We start from the raw sequence: 17,030 nt of genomic DNA, 5'->3' as shown, positions 1-17,030 counted from the left end.
ACTTTTATTTACAGACTAGAACAGTTTTGTTGCTGTAAACATTTGTGAGGCATGTAGGCATTACAAAAACCTGTAAAAAAGCAGTAAAATTAGCAAATCAGCATCATAAACAAGTACATACTAAGCATTGTCAGCTATACACCCTGAGCATCAGACAAAAGACTTGTGTATCCCTGAATCCAAAAGACAGAAAACAAGGATAAGGCAAAGTTACCATCATTTGCATAGGGTGTTGGGGGTCAGGAAGCCCAGACTGACACAAAAGGTAGTCAGTGTGTGTGAGTAAGTAAGAGAGAGAAAGGCAGACATTTGGATTAAGTATAAAATGTCCACTGAGACACAATGAGCTTTATGCCTCACGATCAACCCATTTCACTGTTATGTGTGTGTCTGTATGAGCCCTCCAGGTGAAATTATTGTGTTTGCAAGAACACAGCCAAGCACTTTGCTAGCTCTACATCATGGTATGTCAGACAGATTTGGAGCCATGCATGGTAGAGGTGACAGTTCATCATTGTCATCATGCACCCTGAGAACTGCCTCTACCAGGAATTAAACTGGCATGTCGACAACCATGATCAGATGCAATTTTGCTACTTGAAGGTGGCTGATGTCTGCTGTATGAGCCCTCCTCAGGAGTACACCCAGACCATGAGCCCATGGCCTGCCATGTCTACGTGTGGAAACCCCAACCACTGATGGAGCAGTGGAAGTAGTGTCACTGTGGGAGCTTGATCAAGCACAGCCACATCAGCTAACATCAGATGATGTGGCTGACCTACACCCATGTGGATGTTGCCCTGCCAACAGAAGTTCCATCACAGACACTGCCCATTTCAACATGTAATACATCCGATTCACTGAATCAATTATATAGTGGAGACAGTCACACCTGTTAGTCTGTGCCACATCTATAACCCTAAGCATTTCAGTGGAAGATCTATTGGAATGTGCCTGTATCTCCATGATGGCCCTAAACATATGTTGAGTGGCACCGGAAGACATACCAGGCTCAGGTGGAGGATAGACTGTAGGCCTCTCCGAGCACCCCTAACAATTCTCCTGTATACACCTTGCCCACACTTTCACTACTGCCAGAGTTAATGGACACTGAAGCTACAGTAACCACACTACCCTGATCATGTGTTTTACACTCCACCTGTCCAATATCTGAGGGCTCACTGTATTGGGTTGGTGTAGGCTTACTGGCTGTGTCTGATGGAATTACAGGGGATGGCTTAATGTCAACCTCTGTGTCAGATTCAACCTCTGCACTCTAAGACTGTGCTTCTGTTTACCCACCATCATCATCAGAGTCTGCTGATTATCGGTCAGGTGGTAGGAGCCCCACACTTCCACTGTCAGAATCACCTGTGATAATAAGCAACAAACACAGGAAAGCAATTAAAACCTGCACTACTAAAGTTCAATACATGCTAACAAAATAACAGGGGTGCCAGTATTACAGGCAGTACACCAATACACACAACAGTCCTGACATCCACATCACAAAATAACATTCCTTTGAATTGCCTATTAGTACTGACATAAAATTATTTGGCTTACCATGTGCAGGTGATTCTTTTCTCCCTATGGTGGATGGTCCTGGAAGAATTTAAGCAAAAGGTAAGGACACCATCATCACAAGTAACAGTAACACAGGGGTTAAATTGTTGCCAGTTATATGTCCATTAACAATACTATTAACAAGAACTTGGATGACATGTCCACCCCAAGCCCATATGTAATCAACCAGAATGTGTTGTTAACTGTATTAATCTTACAACTACCCCCCCCCGAAAAAAAACAATTAGCATTACACAGAATGTAAGTATTGATGTCAATATTTTACTATATAATATGTAGTTAACAATTGAGATAGGTAAGCCTACCTGGAACATCCTCCTGTGACATAGCTGTCCTTATGGAAGCAGCAGCACTAGCATCAATGACATGCTGTTCTGCACTCTCCAATGAACTGTCTGGTTCCCTGATGGTGGACAGCAATTCTTCAACTGGTGTCAGTGGTGGCTCTGTAGCATGGTCCTCCCCAGTAGCCATCCATTCCCAGGCCACTGCAGCTGCTCCCCTCAAGGCTAGTGACATCATGTCCTGCTCTGACCATCTATTGCATTCACATCAGCCATTATCTGTTGCCAAATTTCCATTCTGCAAGATATCCTCATGGCCTCTCTCAAGCAGGAAGGTACCATGTTGCCTAAATACTATCAGAATGACTTCATTTTCAAGATCACTGAAGGGTGGTTTACCGGGGATTGGGTCATCTGGGTGCCATAGTCCTAGGTGACATAAAACACAGCAGAAGGATAATACATAGAAATATTACATAATCAAAAGTCCTAAGTAGATATCACACAAAAGGTGCACTGCTACCCACTGTAGAAGCATAATACAGTCAAGGTATTCAGATATAAAAATAGGAATTTTGTGGTTGTAACATATTCCAATCACACACAAAGCAAGGTTGGATCCAAAACAAGGAGAATAACAATAGCCAATTTTGTTTGTGCCAACACAGAAATGGAACTTGGCTCCCCCACCCACAAAACATCAGGCAAATGACACGTTGCTAGCCAACTGTTACTGAAATGCTAAAAGTGCTAGCAAATAATGTTATGCAATTGCCAGGCATGTCTAAATGGGGTCCTGCACTCCCCTAGTGGTGTGTGACGGCCATCCTAGAAGGCTTACACTCCTGTGTCACTGACAATAGGAAAATAGCAATGGAAGAGTGTAAAGAGAAAACAGTTGTAACAATAGTACTTCTGATAACAGTTAAAGTAGAAGAGCTGATATGAATTATATGTATGAGGGATAACACGGCCTTACTGTGTTTTGAAGGTTCAGATGTATGACTGATGATATACTGTCTACTATGTTTCTATAAGCATAATTCTGCTTTCTGGACTTGGATGGCCTTCACACTTAAGTCACATACACAAGTGAATGTATATACAAGGACATTGTCAGGTCAAACACAGACGTGATTAACACCTCTATCTGTCCTCTGTATTTATCAGTGATGCATGACCGTGTGTGAGAAACACTTCTTCTGTGGCAAAGATGGAAAATCACCTCTTTAGAAGAGTATCTCTCCAAAATTAATTCACCTAACAGTAACAGCAACAGACACCCTCATACTAATGTCAAGTGTCAGATTAACCTTCCAGTGTCAAAAATGATTTCTCCTCTGTTTGCACTCTTGCTCTCCACTTAATATCACGAAAATCATCTGACATCGTCTCTTGGTTTTGCGCACTACCAATAAACATGATAGAAATTGACTGGAAATTATCATTCTCCATTGCTCTATTATTGGGATTAGACATGGCTGGTCTTAGAGGAGAAGGTGCTCAATTTAGGGTTCAGAGGTGGGGTGTTCAGGAGTCCACATTTGTGAATATCAGCTATTGTTCATACACTTTATGTATTGTATTACCCATTGTTCACTTCAGTATTTTATATTTTAGTGACAAGTTTTTCACTTAGTATTGTACTGTAAGTAATCCTCATATCTGACCAGTATGAATGATAGCATTGTAGTCTGCATGCTAGACAACTTTTATTTTAGTAACATTAAAATGCTAGTGCAAAACATTGTTACCCAGAAAGTGTGAGTAAATATTCTTAAAAAAAAAAAAAGACTGGCTTCCTCAGAGACTGATTTGTGGAAGGAAACGTGTATTATAATTTATGTAAACTTATTGGTATTGTTTGTACTACTGAAAACATGATATAGTTCTATTTTGTTGTACTTTGTTGTTATTGCTTCTTAGCTTGAATAATAGCAGTCTGATACATTTTTGTGTTCTTTTGCTTTGAACAACTACAGATGCTGGTGCTATTTACACATATGACATCGATATTCAGATTAATATACAACCAGATAAAATCAAGCAGCTGATGGAATTATTTAATAATTTGTCCTATCCATTACCAGTAAATATTTCTTTATCTGACATAGGAAATATCTCGTCTGCAGTGATTTCCACAGGTAAGTTTTCTGGTTATTGTTTTTATCCCTTGTTTTTATAGTCAGGGCAGAGTACAAAAGTCAAAGTCTGTTGTGAATAAGAATAAGTAGTAGAAATAAAGGGAAACATTTCAACTTCTGGTATTATAACTATGGAGTCAGCAATGTTATATATAAAAATGATGGTGCTTTGCAACTGTATATATATATATAAAAGGACAACATTGCAAGCATTTTATTGGTGCAGTATTGAAATGCTTGAAAGTACATGATGGTAGAAAATTCATGTTACAAAAGAAAGAAAAGGCCAGCAAAGGATGTGATATACAAGAATAAAAGAAAAAAAAAATGCCATCGAGGAAGCAGCAAACACTTTTGTTTCCCAAATGGCAATAGTAAAAAAAACAGACAAGAGATGGGATACTGTGTTTTAACCACCTTAAACTAATACTGTACAGTGGCTCAAGAAATCACAGAGACAGTGTTGTTTTCGTGTGTTTGCTTTGTGATTGTTTTTATGTCCAGAGATACATACTAATGCACCTACACATGCACAGCTGCACCCAATGCTGTACATGTCCTTTGATTTTAGATCTATATCCATGAAGACAAATTAGGGAATGCTATAAAATATTCATATTAGGTTACAGTGAAAATATCTATTTATAAATATGATTAATGTAGCGGTGCTTTGATATGCTTACATATGATTAATGTAGCGGTGCTTTGATATGCTTACTATATTTTTTTAGGAAAAATATGGAGCTTTATAAATGCAATAGTAAATTCATTTGTAAAGTAGTCACACAAGCTGCATGATCTATATAAATAGGTTCAGAGATGTGTACCAAACTAATGATGACCGGGACATTTTCAAGTCTAGCCATGCATCACAAGTCTCTAACAAGTTCTGTTACTCTTGGTAAGTGTAAGCAGGGGATTGGGAGATGAACTATTTACAGGCTGCCTGTGTCCATTACAAATGTACAGTAGGTGCCAAATCAAGGATGAATTTCCTGTTCCCCATCTAATTGTCCAAATTACACTTAAATTGGTTAAGTAGGAACTCTGCTTCACATGGATTTGGAGCTTATTCTAGAGAAATGCAATACTAGTTTGATTCACAAAGAATTCATACAGGTTCTATTCAGCCTGTCTCCCCGGGATTCATGAAGCTTGTGCCAGGTGCAGGCATAGCATCGGTGTTCCAACACCAAATATGGCCGGCGAGCGATCCAGGTATGAGCTGTTCCCACGTGCACTACCAGCGTACGCTATGCCTGCAGAGCTCTCGGGTCCTGTATGCTAATTAACCCATGTGCGGCAGTGTAGCATGCAAATGAAGGTATGTAGCGATCCAGGAAGTGGTGCAGGTGTAGTGTAAGCATTCAGAAATGTAAACCGTAAAAAATGGTTTACATTTTTGCAAACATAAAATCAGAGCCATGACAGCCGACCAAACACATGTATTATATTGTTAGTATATGCCAATGGCTAAATATATAGCCATTGGCATAAAAAAATGTACAAAATATAAAACTAACATTTAATATTTATATTCGCACTATCGCAAAGTGGAAGTGCAGGGCAGTGGTGCGCAAAAAGGATCGCAAGGAAAATAGAAAAAATATAGAATAAAACTGCAATGTAACACATATCATGATTTTCCCCATAATAGTGAATGGCAGGCATGCTACACTACACGATGGCGCAAGGGTGGTTAAGGGGCTGTGGCAGTGTTATGCGTGGTAGCTAGGAATTAGTAGGCAATACCATGCAAATGAGAGGAGTAATAGTGAATCACAGATTCCCCGCTGGTGTAAGGATGCACCTCACAGCGTAGCATTATAACACTGAGGTGTGCCCTTCTGATAAAGATGACATCAAGAGAGGAGTGTGCCACCTTTGCTGTAAGCACATTGGAGCATTACTAATCCAGCCTGCCTGTAGTTAAGCAAAGCTGCAGGATAGGGGTGTGTCGAACTGGCTATAGCTTTGCTTAGCTGAGAGTACACAAGGTAACCGAGTATGCATGTGAATGGAGATGAAAACACGCTTAAACCCAGTAAACAGGTTTGCACGGTGCGCACCAAAGCTGAAACAGGAAGGATATAGGAAAGAAATAAGGAAATACTGCAGCAGGGAAATTTGAGTAGAAATAACTAATTAAAACCTAGGAACCTACGGTGGGCCATTGACAACAGCTAACAAGGGTGCAAGCAGCTACCTGCAGAACAGGAAAGGGGAGGAGCTGTACTGCAAAGAAAACAGTAAAGTGTCACAGCAGAACAAAGTGGATTTGCAGTATATCAGCTACAAGACACATTTTGCAATACATGACTGGGTAGGGAAAGTACAAAACAAGAAAGATGGCATGCGGATGCATGCCTGATAATGGGAGGGGATCCAGGTTTAAAAGTGAATTAAAGGGCAACAGATTAATCAAGGCAGGTAAGCATAACCCACACTAAAGGCCCCACACTTGCAGTACTCACTGCAAAACCCATAATTAAGATACCCTGCAGCTGGAATTGCTGATACATACCCAATGACAGCAGCATCCATAGCAAAATAGTATAAAGTGTGAAAGCAGCTCATACACACTTGTGTATTCCCATACACTCTGCACCATTGGTGTATACAAACAGGGAACTTTTAGTATGTACATGTTAGGGGCTGCCATAGCTTTGATCCAACAGCATGTGTTGGAGACTGAAGGTGCTGTAGAGGATGATGCACACAACCACCTCAGGCAGAGGAGGAGAAGAGTGTTCAGACCCAGGGTAACCTACCAGGGGCTACATGATCTGGAGATAGTAGAGTGTTACAGGGTGGACAGGGACACCCTACAACAACTTGTAGAGCTGTGCCGGCCACACCTCAGAGCCAGAACAAACAAAGGGGAACCCATCCCAGTGGATATGAAGGTATGTGTAAGCCTGAGAATATTAGCTACATGTATCTTTCAAAAGCCAACTGGGGATATCATGGGGATCTCACAGGCATCAGCATCCAGGGTACTTCATCAGTTCCTGAATGCCATGTTACCACATGCCAATGACCACATATACTTCCCCTGAACACAGGAGGAGTTGGCCAGTAATATGCATCTCTTCCACCATGTGGCAGAATACCCGGAGGTACTCAGTGCAATAGACTGCATGCACATTCACATCAAGTCACCACCTGGTGAGCAGGGTAGGCACTACATAAACCGCAAGGGATACCCTTCCATTGACTGCCAGGTAGTGTGCAATGCCCAGGGCATTCTCATGGGTGTGTGTGCTGGCAGCCCTGGAAGCTATCACAACTCCCACATCTGGCATGCCTCACAGCTGTATCAGGTATTTGCCAGGGGGGACATCCCATATGGCCACCTGGTGGGGGATGCTGGCTATGCACTGGACCCGTGGATGATGACTCCCATCAGAAATGCACACACACCCATACAGGAACGCCAAATTGAGGCACACACACAAACCAGAATAATCATAGAGCATGTGTTTGGGATACTAAAATCACAGTTCCATTGCTTGGACATATCTGGTGGATCCTTGCAGTACTCTCCAGGCATGTGTGCCCACATCTTCATAGTATGTGCCATGCTACACAATATGATCCTGCAGAAACAGCTGCAGCAGGGACAGAATGGTGATGGCCCTCACAGCTCACTACCATTGCCAAGGGCCCCACAGGCACAGAGGTACTCAGACCATGAATACCCTGAGCCAGCCCCAGTAGGCAGACTGAGGCATGCCCAGTATGCCCATGCCTTGGCAAGGAGGGAACGTATAGCACACACACTGACAGTGTAGGCACCTAGGGACTGACACCACTCTCCACCTGCACACACAGTAAAAATGGATGGCACACACACGACTACCTGTAAATTGTCATGTATAGGCAGTCTACAATGTGCATCCAACATAGGCAGCCCTCAACTATTGTACACACAACTGCTATTGGTACAAGGTAAGTCAACACCTGAACAGTAAATTAAGCTATTAGCATGTGCTGATACTGTATGTATAGGTTCATAGGTTCTTAGGTAGGTACTTGGCTAACTGCCTGAGGGCATTCATATGCCTAGCCAAAATGTATCAGCTTTTGCCACCCCATTGATTCAATAACTGTCCCTCTGTGGAGCAGATCCAATGGCGGGATCCCTGAGGTGTATCTATTGTTCCCCATCCACTCTTCAAAGTTTCTCTTGAAAAGTGTTAGTGAGGGGCTCTGTATAATGTAATTAGGGATGTTGTTCCAAAGTATGGGGAGTTTCTGTGACTGGAATCCATCCTCCCAGCATCTTCCAGTAATTGTTGTGGCAAGGTTCAGCTCAATACAGCATGTGGCTCACTGTGACATGAATTCCCATAGGTGGAGCATATCCATTAATCCTGAGTTTGACATGGCTTTGTTGGCCAGCAGAGATCGTCTCTGAGTAAATGAGATGCCACTGAGTAAAGTAGGAGTATATTCAGTCTGGCTGCATAGGACATATGTTTGAGGCCAATAATCTTCTTGGTGAGGTACATTCGTGGACCTTCCAGCTGTTAGATGTGTTTTCTGAGGTACATCACAAATCGGTTATTATACTCTATGATGGGACTGATAAGTGATGAGTAAAGGGGCATTATAACCTCAGTATGTCTAGATGCCAACCCTTTAGTAATCAGATGACCTACGTAGAAGGATGTCATAACTACTTTGGAGATATGATTGTCAAAGGAGAGATCACTATCTACCTTAGTCCCCAGATACCCTATTACATCGTCTGTATTAAAGTGGCTGCCACTTATGTGTTAATATGTGGGTGCTTAATATTCCACAATGGAATGACCATGCAGTTTGTGGCACTTAGCTGGAGTCCATGACTTTGACGCCCTGTGCTGGTCTCTGTGAGGCCCCTTGAAGGATGTCTGTGTCAGCTGGACTGTCAGGTATGGCTCCCAGTTTGCAGTCATTGCCAAACATGGTCTGCTGTAGTCCACCTGTGTTTGTCTGTACCTCTGAGAAGTATATGCCAAACAGTAGGGGTCCCAGGACTGAGTCCTGTGGGACACCAGTTATGACTGGTTAAGAGTTGGACCTGGAGGCTGCTAGTCGTTACATGTGGATTCTGTGTGTAAGCCCGTTGGCAACTCATCCTGTGATGTATGTACAGGCTGGTGAGTTTATCAATAATACCTGAGTGGGGAATGGTGTCAAAAGCCTTGGTGAGGTCCAGGTAGTATGTCTGTACCACCTTTCCCCTCATCTAATGTCTTGGTGACTGTCTGTAAGACGTCAAACAGGTTCAGTAGGCATGAACTGCACTCAACAAAGCTGACCTGGGCTGGGTCAAGTGTTTGGAGGTTACCAATGTCTTTGTTAATGAGTGCCATGAGGATGTGCTCCATAGCTTTGCTGACCAGGCTAGTCAGGCTTATAGGGTGGTAGTTACCATGGTCAGTTGTGTTTCCACCTTGGTGGAGTGGAATAACCGTTGCCACGTGCCATTGTATGGGCATGCAGCCTGTGGAGAGGCTGTAGTTGAAAAGCTTAATTAGTTGGGGGTCAGTTTGTCATGTAGTGTTTGCAAGATGCAGTCTGGGAGACCATCTGCCTCCATTGATGCTGTGTATTGCTGTTAGAGAGGGCCATTTCCACCTGTGTGTCTCTGATGTCTGTACTTTTCGGGTATTCTTGTGGGCTTTTTAGGGGGTGAAGTTTGCACTGAATGTATCTGCAAGGATGTTGGCGATATCAGTAGGGTCAGTATATTTTGTGCTATATTGCACCGGCACAGTGCAAATCTATGTGTTACCACTTAGATCTTTGACATAGCCAAAGAAGGTTTTGTGGTTATCTTTTGAATCCTTGCCTATTTTCCTGTTGATGTTAGCGTTGGATGATTTCATGAGGGACGTACGTTTCTTACTAATACTGGTCATGGATGTCTACCCTTCGTGGGATTTGCTGTTTTTCTGTACTACTGTCCTACTTCTGTTGTATAGCCTGTTCATTGCAGGAGTCCACCAGACTGGTGTCCTTGTCTAGGAGGAGTGAGTCTTGGTTTACCAGTGATGGCACGATCCATACATCCTTGTAGGTGCTTATAAAGTGCATTTATAAATCTGTCTGTATCTTGAGCAGTGTTTTCCCTTAGCGTGAGGGCTGCAAAACCCCCCACCCCTGTCTCTAGTAGTGTGAATTTAGCTGTTGGAAAGGTATACACTGTGGTTTCCGTGGGTGGGGGAGATGGTTGGGTGTGGAAACAATGAATAGTTCATGGTCAGATCTAACCAGTGACCAGTTTACCTCCGCTGTGGTGCACCTGTCACCCATGTTGGTGATTACCACTTCTAGTATGTTTTCACCCCTCGTTAGGGAGTTTACCATCTGATACAGGGCATATGAGGTGATAAATTCCAGGAAGCGCTGGGCCTGGAAGTGAGTACTTGAGTAAGTTTCCCAGTTAATGGTAGGGTAGCTGACATTGACCAATATCAGGGTGTGCGGTAGGACTGTCATGTTTTCCACTGTCTCCAGGTAGGTTGAGTGGTGTTCCTGGGTCATGGAGGGTGATCTGTAGCAGGCCACAATTTGCATTGCAGTTGTGGCTGATGTCAGCTGCACATGGATGATCTCAGAGGTATCATGCTGCCCCACTAACCTGGAGGTGTAGGTATCACTGATGAATATGGATACACCCCCTCCATCTCTGTGTCAGTCCATGTTCTGTGTCCAAAATGTGTGGTATGGGTTGTAGTCTGGTAGTGCTGGTGTGCTCTCAGGAGCCTTAAAACAGGTCTCAGTTACTGCACAGATGTTGACGTCCATACTGAGGAGTGCTGTGAGTGTGTGCATGTTGTGATCACAACCCCTGGTGTTGAGTAGCATAACCCTCATTGATTCTGCTATTGTGCTGTTTATGGAGGTAGGATTCACCTTTGAGACTTCCCTAAAAAAGGCACCATGGGGGCGCCAATAGCCTTGGCCAGTATTCCAAAGCCTAAGGCTGACACATAAGCCGGTATGGTAGTGTTGCATGCGTTTCCCATTTGTGCTTGTTTCTCATCTTTCCTGTAGGTAACCTACTGATAAGCAATAGAAAGCAAAAGAAAGCCATCCTCAGCTGCAGTTCTTTCAGTGGTTTCTTTGTGTCTTCTGTTGCTTTTCAGTTTGTTATGGCGGATGAGGATTGTTTGGGAGTCGCAAATGAACCTCAAGTAAAAAGCGCTGACTTCAGTGCTTTACAAAATGCAGTTTTATACTTGACAAATATTGTTCAGAGTTTAAGCCAAAAGGTTGATTTTTTGGTTACCATGCACCTTGGGGACACAAGACGTATGTTGAACACAGTGAGAGAAGGAGAAATGGTGTCTTCTAATCTATGGAACACTTTAAGTAACTTTAATTTGGACTATTCTTCTCAGCCTTGCATGGTAAAAGCGGTAATTCGACTTTGGAGCTGAACATTAACATGACTGCTGCCTGTGGTAACTCTATTCCATGTGGGCAACGTTGTATTGATGGAGAAACATGCTTGCAGAGCTCCACTAACGTTCCAGTATTGAAAGACTGGATGACAGCAACTATCCCCAGGATTCATGAAGCTCGGCGCAAGGATGGCGTTAGCCTTGTGCCGACCATGTTGCGTAGAGATGGCGCAGCAGCACCACATACATAATAATGAAGGTGCACTGCCGCAATGTCCACGTGCATAGGAAACATTTGCGAGTGCAGGGGGCGCGTCTAAGCGCTGCACGGAGGCATGAACATGTCGGCTGCAGACGCGCAACCTAAAATGCTGACTAGTACAGCATGCCTCTAATAATAATCACTCCTGTCAGTGTCCATGGATACTGAAATGTATGCAAAGCATACAAGACAGTTTTGTGAACACCAAAATAAAAAAGTAAACACAAAGGCACATAGCTAAATATTGCATCCCCATCCCTCGAACAAATGACATTTAAAACCCCATGCCCGTATTTCATTGTAGTGTTGATTGTTATACCAAGTGGAAGTGAAACGCAGCATGTTAGCACACCACTGCCCTTTACTAAGCCTAGCCCAATGGTTACGGTTACCACCTGTCCCACTTTGTGAGGGACAGTCCCTCTCTGGGCAGTTGTGTCCTTTCCAAAACTATTAAAAATGTTAAATGTCCTGCGATTGTAGGGCATAATTATGTCCCATATTTTATGTAATAGTTCCATAAAATAGTTAATTCTGTATCTAAAATACCCAAGTGTTACAAGAAACAGAATAAGCAACTAAACCGCTAAAAGAATAAGCTGTCACTTAGGCATAAAAGTAAAGTACTGTCCTTTGTACTGACCGTGGGCATGTGTCGGCCTGTAAAATCTGATGTGTGTCCCGAAGACGTCCCACTTTGGCCATTTGAAAAGGTGGCAACCCTACCAATGGTCAGAGCATTTGCTCAATATCTGCCCATTCGCGGTCCAGGTCATCCCTGTCAGGACAGCCCAAAGATGAATGGGTATTACCCAGGTCTACCTACTATGTCATGAAAGATAGGTATTTGCGTGTACCTATGTGAGTGAAGTACAGCATGTGGAAGATCAAATATGCCAGGGTTGTCCTCACAACCATATTGGTACCAGAGATTTGTAGAGTACGCAATGTGTTCTGTTGTCTGTGCCATGGGCCATCAACCAGAGAAGGGATGGATGGTGTGGGTGGAATATGAGGGTGGGGGGTGACGGGTAATGTAATAATTCACCAAGGGGAGACTGGGTCGGATGCACAATAGGTGAACTGGAGGTGTACGAGGGAGCAGTGGGTGAATCAGAAAGGAAACCAAAGAACAAACATTCACATCCGCAATACAACCTGACAGGCCATACTGCAGAACACAATCCCACAAACATATGAACATTAAAATGTGCGATACACATGTACAGAAACTTTACTGGCTCACACCCACATAATGGTCTGGCCTGAACTGAGACATCCAACCCCAACACACCTGGATACATAATTGAATACCCATCATCCCCTCCACAGCACACCCTCCCTTGCTGAACGTCCACTAAAACCCCCCATACTCGAGCTGCTAGCCTGTCGCCATTTCTGCACCCCCTACCAACATCTAGTAGGCAGTTGCACCCTAGTCAGTCTCAGGCTTGCAAACTAGGTATCCCATGCATGCATAACCCTACCACATTTTCGAATAGCCAGCTGAATGGGGTCTGTCATTTAAAATTTTTGGACATCCCTCATGGGATAAGTGTCTGTTCTCAATATTAGACTTTGTGGCATAACACAATTTCCACCCCCATTGACATCTGGGCACTAGGGCTACCACCTGTCTCACTTTGCGAGGGACAGTCCCTCCTTGGCCAGTTGTGTCCTGCATAAAAATTGGAAAAATGGCAAATGTCCTGAGATATTAGGACAAACATATTTCCTATATTTAATGTAATAGTTGCATAAAACAGTTATTCTGTTTCTGAAACACCTAAATGTTATAAGAAACAGAATAAGCAACTAAAGTGCTACAAGAATAATCATTTATGTAGGCAAAACAGTGAAGTTCTGTCCTATGTACTGGCTGTGGATATGCTTTGCCTTGCAAACTCTGACGTTTGTACAAAACATGTCCCACTGTGGGCATTTGAAAAGGTGGCAACCCTACCAGGCACAAGTCAGATTAGCAGAACCTGACCACAACCCTGCTTAGCCTCCACCCGGTCCTGCAGAACCTACGACACGGGATTAAACACCTGACCGTGACGCACGTCTCCCCATGTGCACATAGCCGGCTTTAGGCACCAGCGAACCCTGTGGTTGCTGGAGGCCTCCTGTTCCTGAGGGGCCCCCAACCACAGCAAGTTATGTTACCTTGATATTTTGTAACATGTCTGTTAAACTAACAAAAGCTAGTACATCGATCTTGTATAATTAATAAACCAGGTGGGTAATAATGCTTATTTATATCGCCTTTAAAATTCAAACATATCTTTGCTTATAGTAACAGTGTTTTATCAAGCAAGAGCCCTCACAATTCCATTAAACATTTTTTACCATTAACATAGTGCCCATGGCTTAGTTAAACCCTGCTGGTGGACATTCTCTACACTAAAACTAAAAACATATACAGCTTTAAGTACCTGCAATACCTGTGGCTGCAAGGGGGCCCCCTAAATAATCCTTTACTGTGTGGGGGCCCCACAAAAGCTGCTGCTGGTTGGGGAAAATGAGGAGAAAAGTGTATTAATTTCATGATTATTCTGTTTAACCTGAACAGGGCTGTAATATGACCCTGTTAGGATAAAGCTGATAATGAACATGAGCAAGGTAAGCACTAGAGAGGTCAGCAGCCCAGTGTGACCAGGGTCCCTGCATACCTTGGATTTTAAGAAGAGCTAATACTTCTCATCTTCAGGGATGGTTTTCTCCTTTAGGGAGTTTTATAAATACTTGCAGAATACCAGATACTGCAACTCTCAACTTCTTTACTGAAGAATTCAGTGCAATACCAATAACAGCAGAGTAAAGGCTCATAATCAGGAACACACATTAAATATTACTCTGATTCAATGCAAAATTATAGAATAACACCTTTTGTATCAAGAGGTTTTTTTTTGGACATTAAGTATAAAACTCTAATGTCTGGGTTTATTGACTGTCTGTAATCCCAAATGATTTGCAAGCAAATCAAACTTGTTAGAAAAGACAGAACAAAATTATGTACAAAATCAGGGAAGGTCTGTGAAATCAGAGACAGTGACAGGTTGTCATTACTCCTCACCGAGGTAAGTAAAAGTGACCCATCCCTGCTGCTGTTTGATGACTGCTTAACAACAGTCACCGATTTGGTGTGCTGGTACCAGTGTTGCACAATGTATTGCTGAAATAAGTACAAAACTAGTATTGCTATGGCTTTTTGTATGTGTGTGTGTGTGTGTGTGTGTGTGTGTGTGTGTGTGTGTGTGTGTGTGTGTGTGTGTGTGTGTGTTTGTAAAAAATGTTAGATTTATCTGTGCACACAAACAGTAATGCCAGGACACATAAATTATTATTCTAACAAGAAATTATATTTCAAAAGTAATTCATAAAATGTATCCCAGAACATTCAGACACTTAGATCTTCTAAGACTCTGGGGTATCCCTACTCCCCAGACTGTGTAAATGGATAGATGGCTCTCTTAATCATTCTTGATTGTGTGGGGGCCCCAGAAACACTGTTGTTTGAGGAAAAATGAGAAGAAAAAAATATATACATTTTCTGATTATGATCTTTAACCTGAACAGGGCTGTGATATGACCCTGTTAGGATAAAGCTGATAATGGCCTCTGCTCTCAACTGCACCCATTCTAAAACCAGCCCCATTCAGATGTGTGTGTACAGAAAGCTGCTGTAGGTTATATGAGGGGAATGTGGTTTTATTCCTCACAGTCAAATCATAGAGGTGTGCACATGAGGTCATTAAAGCTTGTGTTTGGGCTGAGGACAGTGTGGTCATTGTTTCTTTTACTTTTCTCACATACCTCAGAGGTGTACAAAAGAGATTACTACAGCTTGTGGAGGAAAAACAAAGTAGAATACGTTACTGTAATCATTATTATTCACTTTCCTCACAATCACACTCAGGACACAAATACACGTGGCTGCCTTTGACAGTTTGGGTTGAGGATTGAGGAGATGTACTATGTATATGTATATCAGCAGTCCCTTGAAATACATGACTGTGGCAATTTGAATCTCTGCCTTCATCCCAATCTAACACCAGACAAATCCATAAGCAGTCTTTTGGAAGGGTCTGGGAGGCAGGCAGTTCCCAGATAGGGCCTGTGTATCCAGACAACAAAGGTTTGTTAGTTTATTGTGAGCTACTGTTTTGTCATATTTGAACATTAAGCCTTGGGTACAACTTGCGTCTTCCTTGAAAGAAAAAAAATAAAGAAGTTATTTTCTTATTTCATAAATGGTTATTATGGTAGTGTTTTTGGTCAGGAAATGCATGTTGAAAGGATGCAATGAAAACTAAAGCTGAACAGCAGCACAATTTCTTTACTTAATCATAATTAAACAATTTCTGTTCAAGCCATTATTGGATGAAAAGGTGTGTAAAAAGAAAAATACTTTAAAATGCACTTCAGAGCATGTAGAAAGTTATAGCTTCTTGAAAAAGCTGAAAAGTAAGGCAAAATGTGAGAAAAGGAAGAAAAAATGTAATGTGCATGGTATGGGGAGCCCAAGATGGGGAGGAGGATGGGGAAGACTGGAGGCTATTGTGTGTATGGGGGAGGTCTGAAACAGTAGGCCTAGGGCACTATTTCACCTAAGTCCAGACCTGTACATAGAGTTGCTGCAATATGTCATTGCTGCAACTAAATGTCAGTAACTGTAAATGTCCCTATTTTGTGAGATGGGCCAACACAGTGTAGTACACAAGTCTTGTGATGTAAGAATATTGTATCTAAAGTTCAGCCTGTGCATACTACTCCTAAAAGTGTGCAGCATGAACTAAAAGGTTGCTTGGGAAGGGTCACCGTGACAGGGAGATACATAGACTGGAAGGGCCTGGGGGGCCCCCAGCTTGACATCTGCTGGGGGACCCAAAATTCTAACACTGGCCCGGCATGTGCATTATCGGGAATAAATACCTTTCACATGTTCCCATGAAGCTTCCTCATAGCCATCTTCCAAATAGTACATGTCCACAAATTGTATACCCCGTCCATGTTCCTCGTCGTAATGGTGCACAAAACCCCTGTATACAAACGGTACAGGTACCTCCCGTATGTGGTTGTTCATATACATGGCCATGTATAACTCCAGATATGTAGTCATATATCTATAAATGTACATACTTACATTTGCATAGCTACACATCACAAATACATGCATATAAGTACTTGTCAAGTATGTGTCCAATTCATAAATTGGACACATTATATCTCACATAATATTCTTCATCACCCAAACAATACCCCAATCCTCTCTAACCTGATCTCCCCATATAGAAATCTTGCAACACTTCGCTCAGCAAATAAGCTATTAATCTCCAATATTAAATCA

The 17,030-nt window shown here is 42.5% G+C and overlaps 1 protein-coding gene across 1 annotated transcript in view; it reads left to right on the top strand.

Moving 5' to 3' along the window:
- The window catches only part of LOC122794947 (uncharacterized serine-rich protein C215.13-like), a 796,115-nt gene that overhangs the window by 238,689 nt on the left and 540,396 nt on the right, over nt 1–17,030 (top strand). The window contains exon 4 of the mRNA XM_044063540.1: nt 3,854–4,015. Within this exon, the coding sequence (XP_043919475.1) occupies nt 3,854–4,015 (162 nt within the window). The remainder of the gene's footprint in view (nt 1–3,853; nt 4,016–17,030) is intronic.

This window comes from Protopterus annectens, chromosome 2.part1, assembly GCF_019279795.1.
Source record: "Protopterus annectens isolate FY-2018-M chromosome 2.part1, PAN1.0, whole genome shotgun sequence".
Classification (NCBI taxonomy): domain Eukaryota; kingdom Metazoa; phylum Chordata; order Ceratodontiformes; family Protopteridae; genus Protopterus; species Protopterus annectens.
This window is presented reverse-complemented; position numbering and strand designations above follow the sequence as displayed.